The following is a 21,781-nucleotide window of genomic DNA, read 5'->3' on the forward strand; positions in this document are numbered from 1 at the left end:
TATTTAAAATTTTATTTTGAAGTATAATTTGGTGAAGGGTATACAAGATTCGGCACAGCCGAATATAGCTCTCTTACTAGCGAAGCGCACTAGGTCAAGCTAGTAAATATAAAAATTTTTTGCTGCGGATTTGATTTAGTTATATTTGTATTAAGTACTGACTTCAAACCCCAGCTTACGATTTTTATTATCTTTTAGTTTTTTATTGAGTGTATTTCCACTATTATTTTTACCTACACGATGACAATAACAAGTAAAAGCACAACAATTTTTTTTTGTCTATTTTATTCTTTTATTTTGTTTTTTATTTAAACATTTCATATGGAAAATGGTTCTATAGAAAATAGGAAAAATTTTATATAAAAAAAACTAAAGTAAATGAAGAAAAATTTCAAAAGTTTTCTAAAAAATAAAATTAAAAAAAGAGAAACTAAAAATTAGATAAAATGTTGACAAAGTTTTGCTTATTGTTGTTATAGTAGTTGTTGTTATATTAAAAATAATACAATAATAGTAGTATGTTGTAGTAGTGTTTTTTTTGTTGTTCTGCTTGCACTTGTTGGTTGTTGTTTTATTGGAGTTTGGGTTCATTCTCTTTGGGTTTAGCTGCATTTTTCATTGTAGTTGTTGCTCTTAACATCTCTATACTTTTTTTGTATGTAGTTTTATTTTTGTTATGTTGTTCTTGTTGTCTTTTGTGGGTTTGAATAGAAGTAGTTTTTTTGTGTGTGCGTTTTTTAATATTCATTGTTGTTGTGTCTTATTTTACCAAAGCAACAAAAACAATAACAACAGCAAAAAGTTAGGGTTTAAACCACGGGATTTGTTTTCATGTCGTTGTATCTTTTTTATTTAAGTTGCCAATGGTTTGGTTGGATTGTTTCTTCTACAGCTTCTTCTCTTCATCTTGTTCTTCTAATCCACCAACATCTTCTTCATCTTCTACTGGTGGCTGTTGTTGGTGTTTGTTCATCTTAGACCTCATGTGACGTTGTAGATACTGGTGCATATGAAGGAGACGTTGTAGCTGCTGGTGCATATGTATTTGTGGTCGGTTCAACATCTTTCGTTAGAATAAATTTATACATTACAAAATAGAGGATGGCACCGAGCAAAAGTTCACTAAGAGCAATCAATGTAACAAGTGCCCATCCGGGTATAGCCAAACCAGCTGAAATTTATACATTTTTTTGTGTTTTTAGTTTTTTATGATGAAGTAAAAGTAAGTGGGAGTAAGGAAAAGGGAGAAATGAAAAAAAAATACAAAAGATTTAGTTTATATGGTTAAGAGATAAAATTAAATTATGTTTAATTGTCAAAGGAAGATTTAAAGGATTCTTTTTTACATCATTGTCGTTGTTTTGTTTTGCTGCAATACAATACAAACATTCTGTTGAATGAAAATTAATGAAGTTTTGGTAATAAAATGTTAAAATAAAATTTCAGGCGAATAAGCAAATTATTAAATTATAAATGTATGAATGTGTAAATAGTGTTTTAAATGGTAAACTAAGTTCGTTATGAGGTTTGTATTGGACGCTATTGTTATATTAGTTAACAAATTCATCTAAAATCAAAGCAAAACTGTGTAGCAAATCGAAAAAATCGTGCAGAAGTAGGATTCATAGAATTCTCCAAAAATTTAGAGATACTACAGCGATACTATTATATAGAATTGCCTGTTTGACTATGAAGGCCTTTAACAAGACTATAATGTGAACTCTTCATGAACTCTTACGATAAAAAATTATTGAAATAATTGAGGAAAAAATATATTTTTATTCGAATAAATAACATTTTCGGATTCAAAATAAAAAATTATTCGATTAATAATTGCCGATTAATCAAAAGGTCGAATAAATATATTTTCAAGTTAAAATTAAAACAAGTAAGAAAGTATGATCGGTCAAGCCCGACCATATACTACCCTACACTAAGTAAAAGAGCAAAAACATTTTTCTTTTAAAATTTCAATAATTTATATTTTTGAGTGATTTTCGGAAGTGGGCCTTATATGGGGTGGGCCTTATATTTAAGCGATTTATGCAGTTTAAAGTGATTTTCGGAAGCGGGTCTATATGGGAGCTATGACTAATTATGGACCGATCTCTCAGAAAGTGATTCTAACTCGATCGGTATACTTTAAGGTGAGTGTTAGACTAATATTTTTGGGCGTTACAAATATCTGCACAAACGCATTATACCCTCCCCATTATGGTGGTGTAGGGTATAAAAATTATATAGAGTTATTCCAAATTGGTTATATTGGATATTTTATTAGAAACGACTTTCTACAATCATTTTCCAATCGACTTTTGCTTGACAAACGAAAATGAAAGTGATTTCTAAAGACTTAGGAAATATTAAAGCGATTACATTAGGGTTGTAATGATTTTCGAACTAATTACAAACAATATATCGTTACCTAGAACGCAAAATGCCCTAACTAAGAAAAAATTAAAAACCGACTTATTTTTACAAACTCCGATGTACTTTGATAAGATACATCGGAATTTGAAATTTTTGTTAGTTAAGGTGTTTTGCGTTATAGATAACGATATGTAGATGTCGTAGCGTTGTATCGTTGTATGTCGTAATTTTTTATACTAATGTTTGGTTTTTGTTTCGAAAAATTTGTTTGGAAAATATTTATGACATACAATTCTACAACACTACGACATTAATTGTGAATTGGGCAAATATATTTGATTCAAATGCGTTAAATCAGTTATTGTCAACACTTGCATTCTCATTTCAAAGAGAACCGGATTTTTTGTGTGAATTTGGTTTATGATTAAAAAGTCTACGGTGATTTTATTGTCATAATTTTTTTATTATTATTATTAAGCTCTATTTCAAGGAAATATATTACAATTTTCATTTAATTATTTCCATTGTAAGTATTAAAAAAAACAATTTTTTGTGAGAAGTTCAGAAAATGCAAAAAATAAAATATTTCCTTTTTTAAAGTGAGTTAAAGCTGTTTATTCCGGATAGTTCTGATGTAAAACTATATTTGGGTTAATCTTTCAAGTGTTCACTTTAAGGTAAATCAAAACATCTTGCGCACTTTTGCGACCGCCATACATTATTTTTTCACTTTTCCAGTATGACCACTGTTTCACGAAAGAAAATTTTTGAAGAATTGTTAAAAACTCCCAAAAACATTGAAATCATTTTTATTTAGTTCATAAGTGAGAAGTGAACCCAACGCGAATTATTAATTATTAAAATTGACTGAAGGACTTATACGAATTTAAAAATACTTCATTCAACAATTATTTCATAAAATATTTAACGAGATTTCATATAATTAGAATGCTAATTTTATTATTATTTACAACTGAGACCTTATGAAATTCTAAGACGATCTAGCAACGTTCGTCCATCTATCAGTCTGCCTGTTGAAGGCACGATAGAGCCTACAGAGAAGGACTTAGGGGGATGACATTTTTCTCAAATATTCTTTGTTGGTTAGAAAAGTTTGGTATTGAAAATGGACAAAATTGGTCAAGTGGGACTAGAGTTATAGACCAACTTGTAGAACAACCTCCAACAAATTTTATATTTTTCAAAATTTCCTTTAAATATATCACAGATAACACAGGTTAACAGCAAAAAAGGCTTCACTAACACTATATAGATGTGATGCATCATGGTTACCTAAGCACAAAAATGGTAAAATTTTTAAATTATATGGATAGATTTTTTTAAATTTTTTTTTTCTAAAATTTTTTTATATGTTTCTCTTCTAATTTATGATATCTCAAAAAGGGTTAGTCCGTTATTATTAAAGTAAACATAGAAAAGTTAAAATTTACATAACCTTTAATCTGTTTATATATTACGTTTTAATTGGCTCAGTAGTTTCGGAGTTATAATAACAAATTGAAGCAAAAAATATATTTTTTACATGAAAATAGCAATTTTTTGTGTTTTAAAAAACTCATAAAAAATCGAAAACAGCAGAACTTGTTCAGTTTTATTACTTTATCGCAAAGCCGCGTATAATAGGAACAAAATGAGATACCGAAGATAAATATCTATTGATTTTTTTTTGAATTTATTCACAATTAAGTGAATTCGCCCATTTTCACAAAATTTAACTTTTTTGTTTGATATACATAAAATTGAGTAGTTAATGATCTTCTTTCGATTGATTGAATGTTGAAAAAATTTTCCCGTGTTATGTTCAAATTTTATATATATATATATTGCGTTTTAATCGGCTCAGTAGTTTCGGAGTTATAATAACAAATTGATCAAAAAATATATTTTTTATGTAAAAATATCCAATTTTTTTGTTTTAGAAAAAATCATGAAGAATCTTAAACGGCAGAAATTGTTTCGATTTATTGTTTTATCGCAAAGCCACATGTAAAGGAACAAAATGAGATACAAAGGTTATGTAAATTTTTTAAAGTTTACTTCAATAATATCGGACTAACAGTTTTTGAGTTATCATAAATTATGTGGATTTTTCACAATTTTATAAAAAAAAAAGTTTTAAAAAAATCTATCCATAGAATTTAAAAATTTTACCATTTTTGTACTACTGGAACCACAATACAGAATTGTGTAGTGGTTTAGAAGGCCTCCAACATTTTTTCGGTTTTGTTGCCCTGTGTAATACATTGAAATTTTGCACACGTTATTCCTATTATAAAAGAACAATTTGTATTGAAAAAGGTAAGAATTGTTCAACGATTTTTCCTATAATAAAACAATTATGAACCTTTCGATTAAAATAAAACTCGAATAATTGACAACAATAGTGTCTGTGGATAATGAAGGCTTTGTTCACGATTCTAATGAAATCACCTTTTTGTTGGTTATATGGGTTCCAATTAGGGTTTTTATCCCGGGAATTCCCGGTACAAATTTCCCGGGAATTTTGCCAATTTTTCACTACCCGATTTCCGGGATTTTTGTCGGGAATCCCCGGAATTAAAAACTGACAAAAATACATAGAAAACAAGTTAGAACTCTATTTTTTTCACCAAAAGAACAGTGAGATGTTTTTTAAAGTTTTTTTTTGGCAATAATAGGCTTCTTATTATTATTATTTATTTGGGGTTTTTCGTATAAAAATTTAAAAAGAGAATTCATTATTTATAGAATTTATTTCTTATTGAATCATTCTAATTTATTTAAATTTCTTCTTCAACTCCGTAACAAAATAGCTTGAAAAATGTTTTAAATGATTAAATTTTTCTTCAATTCAAATCTAGTACAAAAAAAGGCTTAAGACAATTTTTTCAATTAATTTTGTAAATGATTTGATTTAACAAAAATTTAATCATTCAAAGTTTGAATAAATTCTGTTATTAATCAACTTTAAAATTAATTCAGTTTAAAGAAAGGCTTTGGAATGAATCTAAAAAGTTAAATATTAGGAATGGATTTATGGAATGAAAGGCTGACATTTTTTAATTACGGATTAAGTTTTTAGTGAATTAAGCTCAAATTGTATTAAGTAATTCGAAGCTCTGATATTTAGTAATTATAACACTAAGTTTTTATATGAAATTTGCCTATAATATTCCTAATTTACAGTATCATTATATATTTCGGGAATAGCCGGGTACGCCGGAATGTAGAAAAAAATTTCCCGATTCCCGGGAATCAAAAAAGGTCGGGAATATAAAAACCCTAGTTCCAATGGATTTACTAGCAGAAAGTTGACAATATGCAAAGAGATTATTGATTGTTTTTTCGCTTCTCGATCTCGGATGATATAGACAAGTTTGTTGAAAGCTAAAAAGTAGGTTTTGTCTCTCAAAATTTTCCTCAATGCAGAGTTGTTGTATAACTACAAACGATCTCATAAGAGGGCAACGAATTTGGGGTGAAATGGTGGATTTTAATCAGACTTTGAAATTAATGTACTTGTAATATTCATCAGCTTTAGATCTATGTATTAGACGGAACAGGGTGCAATAATTATTATTGCACTTGACAAACATCTGTTTCTCCTTCCCGGATTAGATGGAACATGGTGCTATAGACACATTACGGTTTCTTTAGATTTATTCGGACTGTTTCGGTAAGGGATAACTTGCTCTCAAACGGATGTATTATTCATAACATTCTGGTATCTCATAATATCGGCAAGGGATATTCAAATACATATTGAGCGCGATCGGTAAATGGATAATCTTAGATTGTAATTGTCTCTTTCTCTTACTAAATTTTTATCACCGCGATCTTTTATATTTTTTACATTGAAATATATACACCGAATATTGGCCTTTAACCTTTTAGAAGTAAACAATTTTATTTACACCATTTTAAGGAAAATATCCTTGGCTTTAAAATGGAGTCAAAAATTATGCTGGTCTTTGAGTAGTTTCAAAGTTATGGGCAATTATGTGTATATAATTTTAGAAAATTTTCACAAATTTTTTAATTTTAAAATCGCGATATTTTTACATCGTAATGAGTTTCCATTGAAAAGTCATTGATATAAGAAATATATTGGATATATTATGTATGTGGTAAATTTCATTAAAATCGGAGATGGTAAATCCAACTGCTGTGCGCTTTCAAATGGATCTTTCCCATATTAAAAAAGACGTGCCGATTTACAATGTCTTCTGTCATTGCCCTGCACTGGAATATCGTTCCTTGTTGCATTGATGCATCTTTGATCTAGCATTTTTAAACTACCGATCAAAGGGCTATTTATAACAATGCAAACATTTATCATGTCTGAAAGCTTCCATTATACACAGTAATCAAATTCTCTACATGATTTTAACATGATCTTTAAGACATTAAACTTATGAACTATCGATCATTTTAAAAATATACTCAACAACTTCAATAGGAGTTATGATTGGTTTTGAAACTGAATCATTTTAGCGCGTGATGGCTCAGGACTCAAATCCTTCTCTAACATCCTAGCCATAAACCATTTTTATAGAACTTTTCCTATTGATCAGCAATTTCATTTCATTAGTCTAGTTCAGATGGATGATATGCGGGAAAATCTCAAATACTTTAGGATCATACCTATCATCATCGAATTCGTATGTATGATTTAACAAAGTCGTGTTAAACCCAACCTTTTGCCAATTAACAAAATTCAACATTTGATTAACTGAAAATCTGTTTACTTATGAATGGTTTTCCGTAAATATAATTAAAAATTATTATGCCAAATATTTTGCTTACAGCATGTTTTTCTCTACAACATACACAAACAAGTATTATTTTCAATGGAAGTTAATATATTTATTCTACAAGGGCTTTACTTTTTGTAAATAAAATTTTATATATTTTTTTTTTAACTTGGCTACTGTTTGTTCAAATATAACAGCCATTAACAATGCCATTCATAACGCTAAAAACAATAGTTTGTGTGTGTTTAACCAAAAAAACAACCAGCAAAGTTTACATAAAAACAATGATGAAACAGAATCCTTTATACTCAAACCTGTTGTTAGGGGCAAAACAACAGAAAAAAAAACTTAAAATAAGGCATAAAGTAGTGAAAAAATATAAAATAATCATAATTAACATGTATTCGTATACTTACAGAAATAACTGCGTGTAAAAGTTCTACGGCCACGCAATACCCGACGTAATGCTTCCGTTTCCTGGGTGCAGCAGGCAAATACAACTAAAAATAAAAATTAAACAAAAATATTTAAAAAAAATTATTAACACATGTGGAAAAAAAATGAGGAGATTTTTTTTCACAAACAGGGTAAAAAGTTTTTAATGATATTTAAATATAAGGTGCACGATAGTAAGTAAATGAACGTATCATGCCACATCAACATAATGGGGTCCATATGGAGTTTATGCAAACATAGAAACGAGAACATATTTTTCATTTTACTCGCATTCAACTGAAGTTAGTGGGATTTTTTTTATTTAATTTTTTAGTTGCTACAGAGTTGAGAAAGAGTGGAGTTGTGATTGAGGAACTAGTTCGAAGAGCAGCAGCAAAAATAGTGTGATTTAAAAAAGCATAGAAATCAAAGAAAAACTGACCAAACAATCCAAATTGAGCGTAAATAGATATTCTCAGTTCTCCTCTCATATTTGTAGAAATTTTAATTGTATTTTAATCGGTTTATGACCATGTAATATCCCAGTTACTAATCCCATGAATTTCTCTTTTTGAGATGTTTCCCTCTAGATTGAAGAATTTATTTTTTATCAAACGGGCGCAACTTTTATATTAAGATGATCACAATCAAGTCTCGGAACGAGCACAAGTTCAACTCAATCGACAGTTGTACCAACCGGACTTTTGCTTCCCCAAGAGAGACCATTCTACAACAACAGAACTTTAGCTACAAATCTACTACGAAATATTGAAAATATATAGAACATATTTTTAATATTTCGTAGCAGTGAAGTTTTCTATAAATGACAGATATGCTAATACTATTAATCACCAATGAATTGACAGATGATTCTAGTGATGCTGAAATTTATTCAAATCAATTAATTCCTTGAAAGTTTGGAGCGCAACACGTATTAAACATATTTTTTTAACACTTATTTTAAAGCAGACACTGGTGGCAATAAAAATAGTTGAAATTAATCAAGTTATTTTACTACTTTCACAAATATTAATAGACAGAATCAAAATTATTTGAAAAATAAAAATGATCCAGTATAATTAAATCTATATCTATATGTCTTTGTAAGTTTGTTTGTTGGTTTGTTTATTTGTTTGAGCATCACGCCTAAACGGCTGAACCGATTTTATTGAAATTTGGAACGTAGATAGATCCTTACTGGGAAGCGTCAATAGGCTATATATTTTTTATTTTACTACGACAGGGGTAGCGAAGCTCACCGGGTCAAGCTAGTATGTAAATAAAATATGTATGTAAGCAGCCATCAATCATCATTATACAGTTTTATATTTATTGGGCGTATGACTTAAAAATGCAGGATTTATTTAATTTTTTAACCTTTATTTTGAAACTATGACCTTTTCCCATCTTTCTGGCAACATATGAATTCCGAGCCAAAAGAACTGCTCACCTTTTGAGGTCAAGAATAAAGCAGGCCAATATCGGATACTATGTTTCAAAGTGAAGCGTATCCCAGAGAGAGCGTTCTGCATCGATAGTTCTACAAATAGTAGTCGGACTGGGCACGTTCTGGACTATAAATCTACCCAACCACATCATTCTAAATAGTTTTTAACAGGTATTGCAACATGTGGCCAAGCGTTGTCATGATGGAATATTACGGTTTAATGTCTGGGCGTTTTTTGGCCCAGAATATGAGGCATTCGGTACAGGTTCCATGTAATGGTCTGGTCAGATTTCAGCAGTTCGTAATAGATAGGACCTTAGCGCCAAGGACATTTGGATGTGAAGTCCACATTCGATATCTTACGCTTCGGGGTATCGTAATGGATACATTTTTAAATGCAAGTAATGATTCGATACAAAAATGATTTTCATTTATTGCGTTCAAGCTATTCAAGGTGTCTCAGCTTCAATTCGTATGATACCCAGTTTTCTTGTTTGCTGCTCGCAAACATTCTGAAATTGCTGCTTGAGAAGTGATTGTGAATGGAGTAATGCCTTGAATTCTTGTTCTTCAAACTTTTTTGGGTGGTCTGGGCGATCTTTTTGTTCCGTGTCAAAATCACCAATTCTGAATCGAACAAATCATCTCTAGCATGTTGAAACCGATGGAACACATCCACCATAAGCTTTGGTATGCAATCGGTGTGTTTCAGCGGCAATTTTTTTCAAACTAAAGAAGTAAAGTAAAACTTCCCGCATATGAAGCTTTATTGTAACAAAATTCGCAGCAAAAGAAACTTTATTGTTTACACTATAATACACAGTGAGGCAGAATCAAAATTTTTTGGAAATAAATCTGGCATTTCTAAACGGCTGGTCCGATCGGGATAAAATTTAAAGTGGTCATAGCCAAGGAGCATTCGAGTTTAAGTTATTAAAATGAGCCATACAAATAATCCAGTGGCGGCGCTATGGGGGCTCAAAGTAGGGTACCTTCGATACATAACATTTTTAAATACGTGCAATTTTTTTGTTTCCTATTTGATTAAAAATTTTTATATTTTTGGAAAGCGCTCGGCTAGACTTTGAAAAAACATGCTTGCGCGTGCTATTTATCTCTTATAATTTCCGAGTTATAGGCATTTCAAAATTGAAATTTTAAAATTTTGCCATACCTTGGTCCGCTTTTTTAAAATATGGATCGTACTTTTGGACAGAATGGACTCAAACTAGTCCATTCTAAATAGTCTATATCAATTATGGATCCAAAAATAAACGATTTTCAATTTATGTATTCAAAAAACACTTTAAGAACATATAACAATTTTATGTTTATCTGAAAGATATCTTTACGCAGAACATTTTGATATAAAAAACATGTCCTATTCTTCGAATATGTCGCCCCTACGCCTTTCGGAATTTGACCTATATTTTATCAAAAATTCAACTTTGGGCCACATGTTCTAAAATCCCAAAGCTGCGATCAGAAAACAAAAAGCAGTTTTGGAAACCTTGATGTATTTCCTATTTATAGCCAAAGTATTTTCCCAGCCCAGAAGGAAATGTGGACTCTATAGGTAAAATTGTAAAAAATACAATTTTTGGGATTTACGCTCAAATTTTTAGGAATTACGGGATTGCCTTTTACCTTTAGACAAGTATTTTTACACCTTGTTATTTAAAAATATTGAATTTTTTCATACTAAAAAATTTTTATTTCCAAAAAATTTCGATTCTGCCGCACTGTGTAATGTTCAATAACTAAGTGAGAATAAACGACAGACAACAGAGACTTCTTCGACTATTTCAATAGGAAGCAAGTACTTGTTGGCGGGCAATTCGTTGAGCTCATGACGGTATTTTAAATGACTTACGGTTTTACAACGCTAACCATTCAGCAACTTTTTGGGAAGTGTACATTAGTTCTTAAGCTACTGCAGTAGGGGACAAATATTCGTTGGCGGGCAATTCGTTCGGCGATTACGGTATCTTAAGCTACGTACGGTTTTATATATACGCATACGTCTTCCACTGGTTCGACTACATAGAGTACTTCTTTAGCTACTTCAGTAGGAGGCTGACAATTCATTTACATAACGACTATAACGGTATTTTAAATGAAGAGCAGTTATGTAACGTTAATCATTTTTAATATTTTCCTGAGGCTTCTACATTTCTTCTTTGGCTACTTCAGGCGGGCAATTTGTTAATATCATTTACAAGTTCTCTCAACCATCTCGACCAATTCGAGTTTTTAGTCATATTCTACAAAGTATTTCTAACAGACCTGTGCTTTCTAAATTTTACATATTTTTAATACTTTTTTGTTATCATCAATCAGCCATTTATTTATTTATGGAACAGTCTTGGAGATCATACCCGATATATTGATGTATAATTCATGTTCCTGAGTTTTTCGAAGGTTTCAGAAATATAATTTCAACAGATAGACCGATGTCGATACTGATCCAGTATGGAGGGACTCACGGAATGTCAAACTACTCAGTCAAGGTTAAGGGTACAAAGAACAATATTTCGTTAAGCTTTGAAATCCAGGGCCACAGTTCAGATTCCAGTCAAGACAACAGTATGAATGACATTAATTAATCTCACTACTTTTCTGAACTCCAGTATATTTTAACATTTACTCTATAGTTTTTTTATACCCACCAGCAAAACTATGAGGGGTATATTGATTTTGTCATTTTGTTTGTAACACATGAAAATAATAATCGCAGACTCACAAAACGATATATATTCTGGGTTCATATAAAATGCTAAGACAATCTAGTTATGCCCGTCTGTCCGTCCGTCTTTATATCTGTTGAAGGCATATTAGGGCCAACAGAAAATAATTTGTCTCTTATATTCTTTGGTCATCCTAAATGTTTGGTATTGAAAATCAGCTAATTCTGTCAAGGAGACCAAAATGTGAGATATTTTTCAAAATTTCTTTAAATATTTGCAGTTAAAACATCGAGGTCTTGGACAACTTATTCCTATTACAAAAGAACAATTTGTGTTTTAAAAGGTTAAAATCGATTCATGATTTCTCCAAGCACCCATGCAAATATCTTACCGAAATATGGCTATATGATACATATCCATACAATCCATACAAAATTTTGAAATTGAACAAAATTCAAATGTACATCGGTGTCAGTCTTATATTGTTGGTGGGTATATAAGATTCGACACAGCCGATTATAACTCTCTTACTTGCAGCAGTTGTAGTTGTTGCTGCAAAATGAAAAGCCCTAATTAATCAAAACTTAATTAGTGGCATGTTTCTGCACGTACACTCACGCTGCCACATACATGTTTATTTAACCCGCAAAAAAGAAATTTGCGAACAAAAATCGCATTAAAAAATTTCTATTTGTTTTTTATTTTCCCGAACACAAAAAAAGTGATGCAAAAAATGAAATGTTGCAAAGTTTTAATAACAAACTGGCAGTTATGACAAACTGAAATCCGTCCTAACAACAAAATAGAAAAAAAAAATGTTGTTTTGATCGTAAAGTATCCAAGGAATACGGTTTCCACTTTGTTTTCTATCATGATGGCAGCCATAGTTTAACTTAAATAGAGCCATGGTAACCAAAGCACTAGAGTTACTATTTCCGCAAATATGTTATTTATAACAGAAGCTGTCGATTCAAAAAATAGAGTTGGTTAATAGGGAATTTAAAGTTATTTTATAAAGAATAATTAAAAATAGGAATTTTTTGTGATTAATAAAAGTTTTTGTGTTATTACAATAGTATTTGCACATTTAGGGATTCATTAATAATATTCAATTACACCAAATATTTTTTCCACAGAATTTGTCAATATATTTCATTGTTAATTTTGAATCATCACAATATCTATACATAAACCACAACCTGTTGTGAATGAGTAACTTTCTTATCTTATCTGTGTTGTCGTATTTAGTTAACCAAAAGAAAATAGATATTTGTAATAAAAATATATTTTACTACCATTATTTGGAGACTTTTCTTATCTTTAACCCGATTTTGTAACACACAAATAAAGAGTTACGAAAAAAGTCACTGGTATTTTATCGCCATATTTACTCATGTTTTGATAAATTAATTCAAACACATCCATATTTAATTATATTACACAGTACAACATTTTTCAGTTCATTGCTTTGGGACTCAATTCTGACAATTGCACGTGAAAGTAGCCCCAAGAATAAGAACTTCTGCATCATTAGTTTTGTCAAGTTGGCTGCCGTAATAATTTAATGACCATACGAATTTTTTTCCTCAAGGTGGATTTTTATCACTTTTTCTATATTTTAGCACTGTTATATCTCGTATACCGAACGGAATATCTCTTTTGCTTCTGAAGCAAAGTTGTAGCTATTGAATAGTAGAAAAAAAGTACGGAACATACCTACCCGAAAAAGGTGCACCCAGTGACTTAAAAATCGCAAAAATGCCCATTTTTTTACCAATTTTTCACCTTTTTTGCTCAATAACTGGATTACAAATCCAATTATGGACCGATCACCATGAAATTAGGTCGTATGATTTGTGAATATATGAAAGTTATTTATCATGAATTTTGTATGTATACCATCATTTTTAACAGATTTATTCACTTTTAAGTGATTTTCGGAAGCGGGTCTTATATGGGAGCTATGACTAATTATGGACCGATCATAAAAAAATTTCGTACATATGATTTGTTCGGCCCAAGGACGAAGCCTGTTGAAATTGGCTGAAATCGGTTCATTATTTCACCTAGCCCCCATACAAATGCCCTCCCGAAATTGGACTTTATCGCTCATAAATGTTTAACTTATATATGTATCTACACAAATTTCACTCAAAATAAGTTTTATATATATAAAATTCATGTCAAAAAATTTTATTATGATCGGTCCATAATTATTCATAGCTCCCATATAAGACCCGCTTCCGAAAATCACTTTAAAGTGAATAAATCTGTTAAAAATGATGGTATACATACAAAATTCATGATAAATAACTTTCATATAGTCACAAATAACACGACCTAATTTCATGGTGATCGGTCCATAATTGGATATGTAATCCAGTTATTGAGCAAATAAGGTGAAAAATTTATAAAAAATTTAAAAAAATTTCCATTTTTGCGATTTTTAAGGCACTGGGTGCACCTTTTTCGGGTAGGTATGTTCCGTACTTTTTTTCTACTATTCAATAGCTACAACTTTGCTTCAGCCACAAAAGAGATATTCCGTACGGTATACGAAATATAACCGTGCTAAAATATAGAAAAAGTGATAAAAATCCACCTTGAGGAAAAAAATTCGTATGGTCATTAAATTATTACGGCAGCCAACTTGACATAACTAATGATGCAGAAGTTCTTATTTTTGGGGCTACTTTCACGTGCAATTGTCAGAATTGAGTCCCAAAATCATGTGTTGTACTGTGTTATTTAACAGTTTTTATTTGATTTATTTGTAGTTGTATTCATAATTCGTATTCTTACTTAAAAACATCACCAAGTATGTTGAAGTATTTTTCATTAATTTCATTTTGAAAAAGTTTCTTTATTTCTATTAACAAAAAAAAAAAATACAAATAATATTCGTTCGTTATTATCGGCGTTTTTAACCGTTTAAAAGTCGTTTCAATACTGATAGTGAAAAGGTTTCACCTAAAACAAAAAAAAATTTTGTATAACAGTTTTTCTTATCTCAAAAAATATGTTGCAATTCTTATCTTAAATTTTTGTTGTCATTAAGCACGATTAGATAAGAAACACAAGGTTTTTCTTGAACAAACTAACTAAGAGTAATTTTCTAAAGCTTTTGCTAGACCAAAAGCTCTAGCAATGATTACTAAAAAACGTTACTTTTAAAAGCTGGAACTTGGCACAACTGCAATAGTGGGACAGAATACATACTTTTAAAATAAGGTTTTAGTATCTAAATACTTATACTAATCTAAATAGCTATATTTTATCTAAAACAATTAGTTGATATCACGACGGTGGCGGTATTTCAAGCGACGTACGGTTTTGTAACGGTAGCCATCTTCAGCCAATTCAGTCTTCTCTTCAGGAGCGGTTTCTACAGCAGCAACTTCCTCGGTTTGGGCAACAGCGACGGCTTCTTGAGCTACTTCAGTAGGAGGCAAGTATTCGTTGGCGGGCAATTCGTTGACATCACGACGATGACGGTATTTCAAACGACGAACGGTTTTGTAACGGTAACCATCTTCAGCCAATTCAGTTTTTTCCTCAGGAGCAGCAACTTCCTCGACAACTGGTTCGACAACAGAGACAACTTCTTCAGCTACTTCAGTGGGAGGCAAGTATTCGTTGCCGGGCAATTCGTTGACATCACGACGATGACGGTATTTTAAACGACGAACGGTCTTGTAACGGTAGCCATCTTCAGCCAATTCAGTTTTTTCTTCAGGAACGGCTTCTACAACAGCAATTTCCTCGGGTTGGGCAACATCTACGGCTTCTTCAGCTACTTCAGTAGGAGGCAAGTATTCGTTGGCGGGCAATTCGTTGACATCACGACGATGACGGTATTTCAAGCGACGAACGGTTTTGTAACGGTAACCATCCTCAGCCAATTCAGTGTTTTCCTCAGGAGCAGCAACTTCCTCGACAACTGGTTCGACAACAGAGACAACTTCTTGAGCTACTTCAGTAGGAGGCAAGTATTCGTTGGCGGGCAATTCGCTGACATCACGACGATGACGGTATTTTAAACGACGAACGGTCTTGTAACGGTAGCCATCTTCAGCCAATTCAGTCTTCTCTTCAGGAGCGGTTTCTACAACAGCAACTTCCTCGGGTTGGGCAACAGCGACGGCTTCTTGAGCTACTTCAGTAGGAGGCAAGTATTCGTTGGCAGGTAATTCATTGACATCACGACGGTGACGGTATTTTAAACGACGAACGGTCTTGTAACGATAGCCATCTTCAGCCAATTCAGTTTTTTCTTCAGGAACAGCAACTTCCTCGACAACTGGTTCGACAACAGAGACTACTTCTTGAGCTACTTCAGTAGGGGGCAAGTATTCGTTGGCGGGCAATTCGTTGACATCACGACGATGACGGTATTTTAAACGACGAACGGTCTTGTAACGGTAGCCATCTTCAGCCAATTCAGTCTTCTCTTCAGGAGCGGTTTCTACAACAGCAACTTCCTCGGGTTGGGCAACAGCGACGGCTTCTTGAGCTACTTCAGTAGGGGGCAAGTATTCGTTGGCGGGCAATTCGTTGACATCACGACGATGACGGTATTTTAAACGACGAACGGTCTTGTAACGGTAACCATCTTCAGCCAATTCAGTCTTCTCTTCAGGAGCGGTTTCTACAACAGCAACTTCCTCGGGTTGGGCAACAGCGACGGCTTCTTGAGCTACTTCAGTAGGAGGCAAGTATTCGTTGACAGGTAATTCATTGACATCACGACGGTGACGGTATTTTAAACGACGAACGGTCTTGTAACGATAGCCATCTTCAGCCAATTCAGTTTTTTCTTCAGGAACAGCAACTTCCTCGACAACTGGTTCGACAACAGAGACTACTTCTTGAGCTACTTCAGTAGGGGGCAAGTATTCGTTGGCGGGCAATTCGTTGACATCACGACGATGACGGTATTTTAAACGACGAACGGTCTTGTAACGGTAGCCATCTTCAGCCAATTCAGTTTTTTCTTCAGGAACGGCTTCTACAACAGCAACTTCCTCGGGTTGGGCAACAGCGACGGCTTCTTCAGCTACTTCGGTAGGGGGCAAGTATTCGTTGGCGGGCAATTCGTTGACATCACGACGATGACGGTATTTTAAACGACGAACGGTCTTGTAACGGTAGCCATCTTCAGCCAATTCAGTTTTTTCTTCAGGAACAGCAACTTCCTCGACAACTGGTTCGACAACAGAGACAACTTCTGGAGCTACTTCAGTAGGAGGCAAGTATTCGTTGGCAGGTAATTCATTGACATCACGACGGTGACGGTATTTCAAGCGACGAACGGTTTTGTAACGATAACCATCTTCAGCCAATTCAGTGTTTTCCTCAGGAGCTGCAACTTCCTCGGCAACTGGTTCGACAACAGAGACTACTTCTTGAGCTACTTCAGTAGGGGGCAAGTATTCGTTGGCGGGCAATTCGTTGACATCACGACGATGACGGTATTTCAAGCGACGAACGGTTTTGTAACGATAACCATCTTCAGCCAATTCAGTTTTCTCTTCAGGAACGACTTCTTCAACAGAAATAACTTCGGGAACAGGTTCTACGGCAACTTCTGAAGCTACTTCAGTGGGAGGCAAGTATTTGTTGGCGGGTAATTCATTGACATCACGACGATGACGGTATTTCAAGCGACGTACGGTTTTGTAACGGTAACCATCTTCAGCCAATTCAGTTTTTTCTTCAGGAGCCGGTACTACAACAGAAACATCCTCAGTAGCTGGTTCAGCAACAGCGACAACTTCTTCAGTTACTTCAGTGGGAGGCAAGTATTTGTTGGCGGGCAATTCATTGACATCACGACGATGACGGTATTTCAAACGACGAACGGTTTTGTAGCGATAGCCATCCTCAGCCAATTCAGTTTTTTCTTCTTCAGGTGCGGCAACAGAAATTACTTCAGGAACAGGTTCAATGGCAACTTCTGCGCGAGCATCTACTGAAGCAGGCAAATATTCACTGGAAGGAAGTTCGCTGACATCACGGCGATGTCTGAATTTTAATTTGCGTACAGTTTTGTAACGATAACCATCATCAGCCAATAGGGCAGGCTCTTCGCTACTCTCCGGTGTGATATACTCCTGGGTTAGCAGGCTATTATCAGCCACCGGTGGTAAATAGTCAATAGCTACAGAAGCTGCTGAAGCAGCTGCTACTACAGCAAACAGTACGACAAAAACTCTCTGCAATAGAAAATTTCATTGATTAGAAATGGTTGAAACTCTCAAATGAAATTATTAGCAATATATAATCCACTTTCTAATTGTCCTTTCCAAACTTACCATTGTTATTGAGATCTATGTAGATGTTGTAGAAGAATTAAAGAAGATTTGTGTTATGATTACTAGAATCAATATCGATTAGTATTTATACTCTAATTTGAAATAAATTCAACGAAACAGATTTTTGTAATTAAAACCGGTTGCTTGTTCTTCTTTTAATAAAATAGTTCATCACAATACAACATTTTACTCAAATTATTTATTGAGTTTGTTTTTGTTATCACGCTTAGGGTCTTTAAACCATTGATGTGGATGGTTGGTTGGTGTGTTTGTCTTTTGGACAGTTTCAATTGCTGCCGGAAATAAAGGTCTTACTTGTATTCAAGCATCGACCGCTGTTCTATTGTTTTGAAATTTCAAGTTCAAGTACGGTCTTTGTAGCTTTGAACTAAGATTAGCCATTTACTGTTCGAATTGCTAAATATAAATAAAAATGTTATTTTGGGAATTGAGTGATTGATTGAATATGAGGTTAACGACCATTTGTTGTTTTATTGAGAAACGAAAACATTATTTTTAATTTTTTAAACTTCGATTTTGTATAGAGAGAATAGAGAAACAAATAGGTTTTTAATTGAGAGTAATAAATTTGGTCAGAAGAATAGGAAACAAATTTTATAATTTTTATTATGGATACCGAAAAACTGTGGGTAAAGCGGTGGGAGACGAATACTCGTTGTAAAGCAATTCGTTTATATCAAGACGAACACGGTATTTCCAGCGATGAACGGTTTTGTTAAGGAAATTATTAACTATTTCAGTTTTTTTCAGGAGCTGGTACTGGCAAATATTTATTGGTAGGCAGTTCGCTGCCATCTCGACGATGTCGGTATTTCAAGCGACTTATTGTTTTGTAACGATAGCCATCGTCAGCCTATTAAATGGTCTCTTCATGACTGATGTCCTTAACAGCAATTACATCGGGAACTGTTTGTGAGTATTCTTCGGAAACTACTTCTATTTATAATGGCGATTGATGCCGAAACGATGATCATATTCAGCTAACTTCTTCAGAAATAGCTAATTTGTCGACTACTTTATAGTAGTCAGGCTATTACCTACTCTTGGCGTACAATTCATTGACATCCAGACAATAAAAATATTTCAAGCGACAGACAGTTTCGTAAAATTTCTTTATTTAGCCAGTTTTTCTTTCTGGATCGGTTTCTACAGAAACATTACCGGGTGTGTACACTAATGCCCTAATTATTAATTTTCAGATTTCACTTCTGTAACTTTAATATCTCACTATTTCTATATTAAAGAGGAATCGGTATAGACAGTCTATCTAACACTAACAATGTTAGGATCCCTGCGCATGGATACCATTAAGGTAGACTCCGATTTAAATATCTCTGATGAGATATGTGTCACAATAATATTTGGAACTAGAATTCTCCAACACTAACTCCAGGATGTCTGAAAAATTTCGTCACCATTCGTCCGGTGTTGAATAACTTACAAGCTATTAAACAGTTATTGATAAAGTTGTCAGGACCGTGATAATCGAATATAATTCTTAATCTTCTACGAAGCCTTGAATGCTGGTATTGCTGGTTCAAGGCTTTTAGCTTAATGTGAATTCTCCAAATTATGTGATATAACGTTATAGAATGTGAAATGTGGGAAATTTCCTCCCTTTACCACTAACTTAAATGCTTTCTTTTTAGCTCATTCAACAGTATTTGTTAATTTTTAGGCAAGTCAGTAGTATGTGTTTAACAAAATTTAGCTATGTCAAAATATATCACAAAACGATATTTTGTTTGGATCGTCCACTTCCTAAAATCATTGAAATACGCATAAATCTGTTATACATATCGCCGCCCAGAAGTTAGTGAGTTCAAAAGATTTTTTTTGGGAAATTGAATTTAAAGTTTTAACGATTTATATAAAAAAAATTTAGATCAGTTGTATGAATGCAAAATCTTCTTAATCTCTGACTATCATTTTTCGTAACGATATACTTTTAATTATTATAATTTTTGTATGAGAACTGTCAGTATATCGTCTCGATAAAAAGTATCCAGAGGTTGAGAAAATGAGGGACAATATTTTATGATGATCCCCCATTAATAGGACATAGCTACCATACGGCCCAAATCCGAAAAATTCATTAACCCGCATCGATATTAATAACAAATTTAACACAAATTTGTTTAAAGTTTAGATCTTCTTACTGGATTTTGTGAATATCATTCCATAATTATACAAAACTCGTATATATGTTCCTCATCCGGAAACACACCAAAAATATTGTCATTCTGCTTGTAACTCATCGAATTATTGGTCGTAGATCCACAAAACTATATATGTATGTATTATATCTCTGTATTGTTGGTGGGTATATAAAATTCGGCACAGCGGAATATAACACTCTTAGGGTACATTCACATTGATCAAATATTTTACGAAAAAATATAACCAATATCATGATTTGATATTGTGATATTTTCTAAACTAAGGTCAGAATTAAGTTTGATTTCTATTTACAAATCCACAGATCACACACATTTTTGTGTTTTCAATTACGAAAATTATCTATTCAATAATTTTTGTATTTAAAGTTCAACCAATAACGAAAATTGTATATTCAATTGTCAAAATTATCAAATTCAAAACTCAAAATTCAATAGAAAATATCAGAAAATTTTATTTTTGAGCACATGAATACTTGATTCAATTATGAAATAATTGAAACCAATTCAATATGTGATAAACATAGACAACAACTAGATAGGTAACTGAGAGCCAAAAACCTAAGTCTGTTGTCAAAAACCTAATTCATGAGAATGTATTGCATGTATTTTGTTATTGTATCACCCGTATGTGTGAAAAGAGAGTAATTTTTCAATATATATTACTCTCTCCTTCCGTTCTATGTGTTTATTCTATGGTGATAAATGTTTGAATTGAAATATAATTTTTTCTGTGTATATATAAGTTTGTCATTCCGTTTGTAATTTCTACATTTTTCATTTGCGACCCCAAATCGTTATAGATAGCGAAGTCGATAAAGCCATGTCCGTCTGTATGTTGAAATCAACTCTTCGTAGCCCCCAAATAACTTACAATATATCGGGAATTCTTCCGGCTCGGTGGCTCTTATAGCAATCGACAAAATCGTCCGACAAATGGCTGAGATATAAGGAAAAAACCGGGACAACCTCCATGTTTGAGCTATTTTTGATATATGTATGTATATATGGATTACTAAGCTGTATAGATAAGGTATAGTAAGTTGGATCTACAATGGGTCAAAATCGAGAAAAATATTTCTTAAACAGTATATTTTTTTCTTAATTTTTTTGTCATAAATTCTTTTTCCAAAAAAATTTTATTTTTAAAAAATAAAAAAATTTTAAAATTCAAAAGAAAGAATTGGAAAAAACAATTTGGAAAACATTTTTTTTTTAAATTTTAAAAAAAAATTAAAATCAATTTAAAAAAAATAAATTTTAAAAACAAGTCAGAAAGTATGGTCGGTAAAGCCCGACTATTTAATATCCTACACTAAGTAAAAGAGCAAAAACATTTTTCTGTTAAAATTTCAATAATTTATATTTTTGAGTGATTTTCGAAAGTGGGCCTTATATGGGTGCTATGACCAATTATGGACCGATCAGCATGAAGTTAGGTCGTGTGATTTGTGTCTATATGAAAGTTTACTATGTTGAATTTTGTGAGTATACAAACATTTTTAAGCGATTTATACACTTTAAAGTGATTTTCGGAAGCGGGTCTATATGGGAGCTATGACTAAATATGGACCGA

The 21,781-nt window shown here is 32.5% G+C and overlaps 2 protein-coding genes across 2 annotated transcripts; both read right to left on the reverse strand.

Annotated features, from left to right (window-relative positions):
• Window positions 1–268: 268 nt before the first annotated feature.
• Window positions 269–14,654, reverse strand: hoka. Its single transcript, XM_065505405.1, has 3 exons — window positions 14,496–14,654; window positions 7,541–7,624; window positions 269–1,171 (listed from the first exon to the last, which is right to left on the reverse strand). Exons 1-3 carry the CDS (start codon window positions 14,539–14,541, stop codon window positions 975–977), a joined length of 327 nt encoding a protein of 108 aa, XP_065361477.1. The 5' UTR covers window positions 14,542–14,654; the 3' UTR covers window positions 269–974.
• A 245-nt stretch (window positions 14,655–14,899) lies between these two features.
• On the reverse strand, window positions 14,900–21,180 carry LOC135955370 (titin-like). The gene is made up of 3 exons (XM_065505722.1): window positions 21,175–21,180; window positions 18,008–18,022; window positions 14,900–17,908 (listed from the first exon to the last, which is right to left on the reverse strand). Exons 1-3 carry the CDS (start codon window positions 21,178–21,180, stop codon window positions 14,981–14,983), a joined length of 2,949 nt encoding a protein of 982 aa, XP_065361794.1. The 3' UTR covers window positions 14,900–14,980.
• Window positions 21,181–21,781: the final 601 nt, after the last annotated feature.

This window comes from Calliphora vicina, chromosome 3, assembly GCF_958450345.1.
Source record: "Calliphora vicina chromosome 3, idCalVici1.1, whole genome shotgun sequence".
NCBI classification, from domain to species: domain Eukaryota; kingdom Metazoa; phylum Arthropoda; class Insecta; order Diptera; family Calliphoridae; genus Calliphora; species Calliphora vicina.

Excerpts from the sequence above, each read along its gene's own strand:
- hoka (XM_065505405.1), bottom strand. The coding sequence starts at position 14,541 with ATGAAATTAATGAAAAATACTTCAACATACTTGGTGATGTTTTTAA. Across the intron at positions 7,625-14,495 it reads ATACTTGGTGATGTTTTTAA|TTGTATTTGCCTGCTGCACC; the intron begins GTAAGAATACGA and ends TTTTATTTTTAG. Across the intron at positions 1,172-7,540 it reads TTTTACACGCAGTTATTTCT|CTGGTTTGGCTATACCCGGA; the intron begins GTAAGTATACGA and ends TATAAATTTCAG.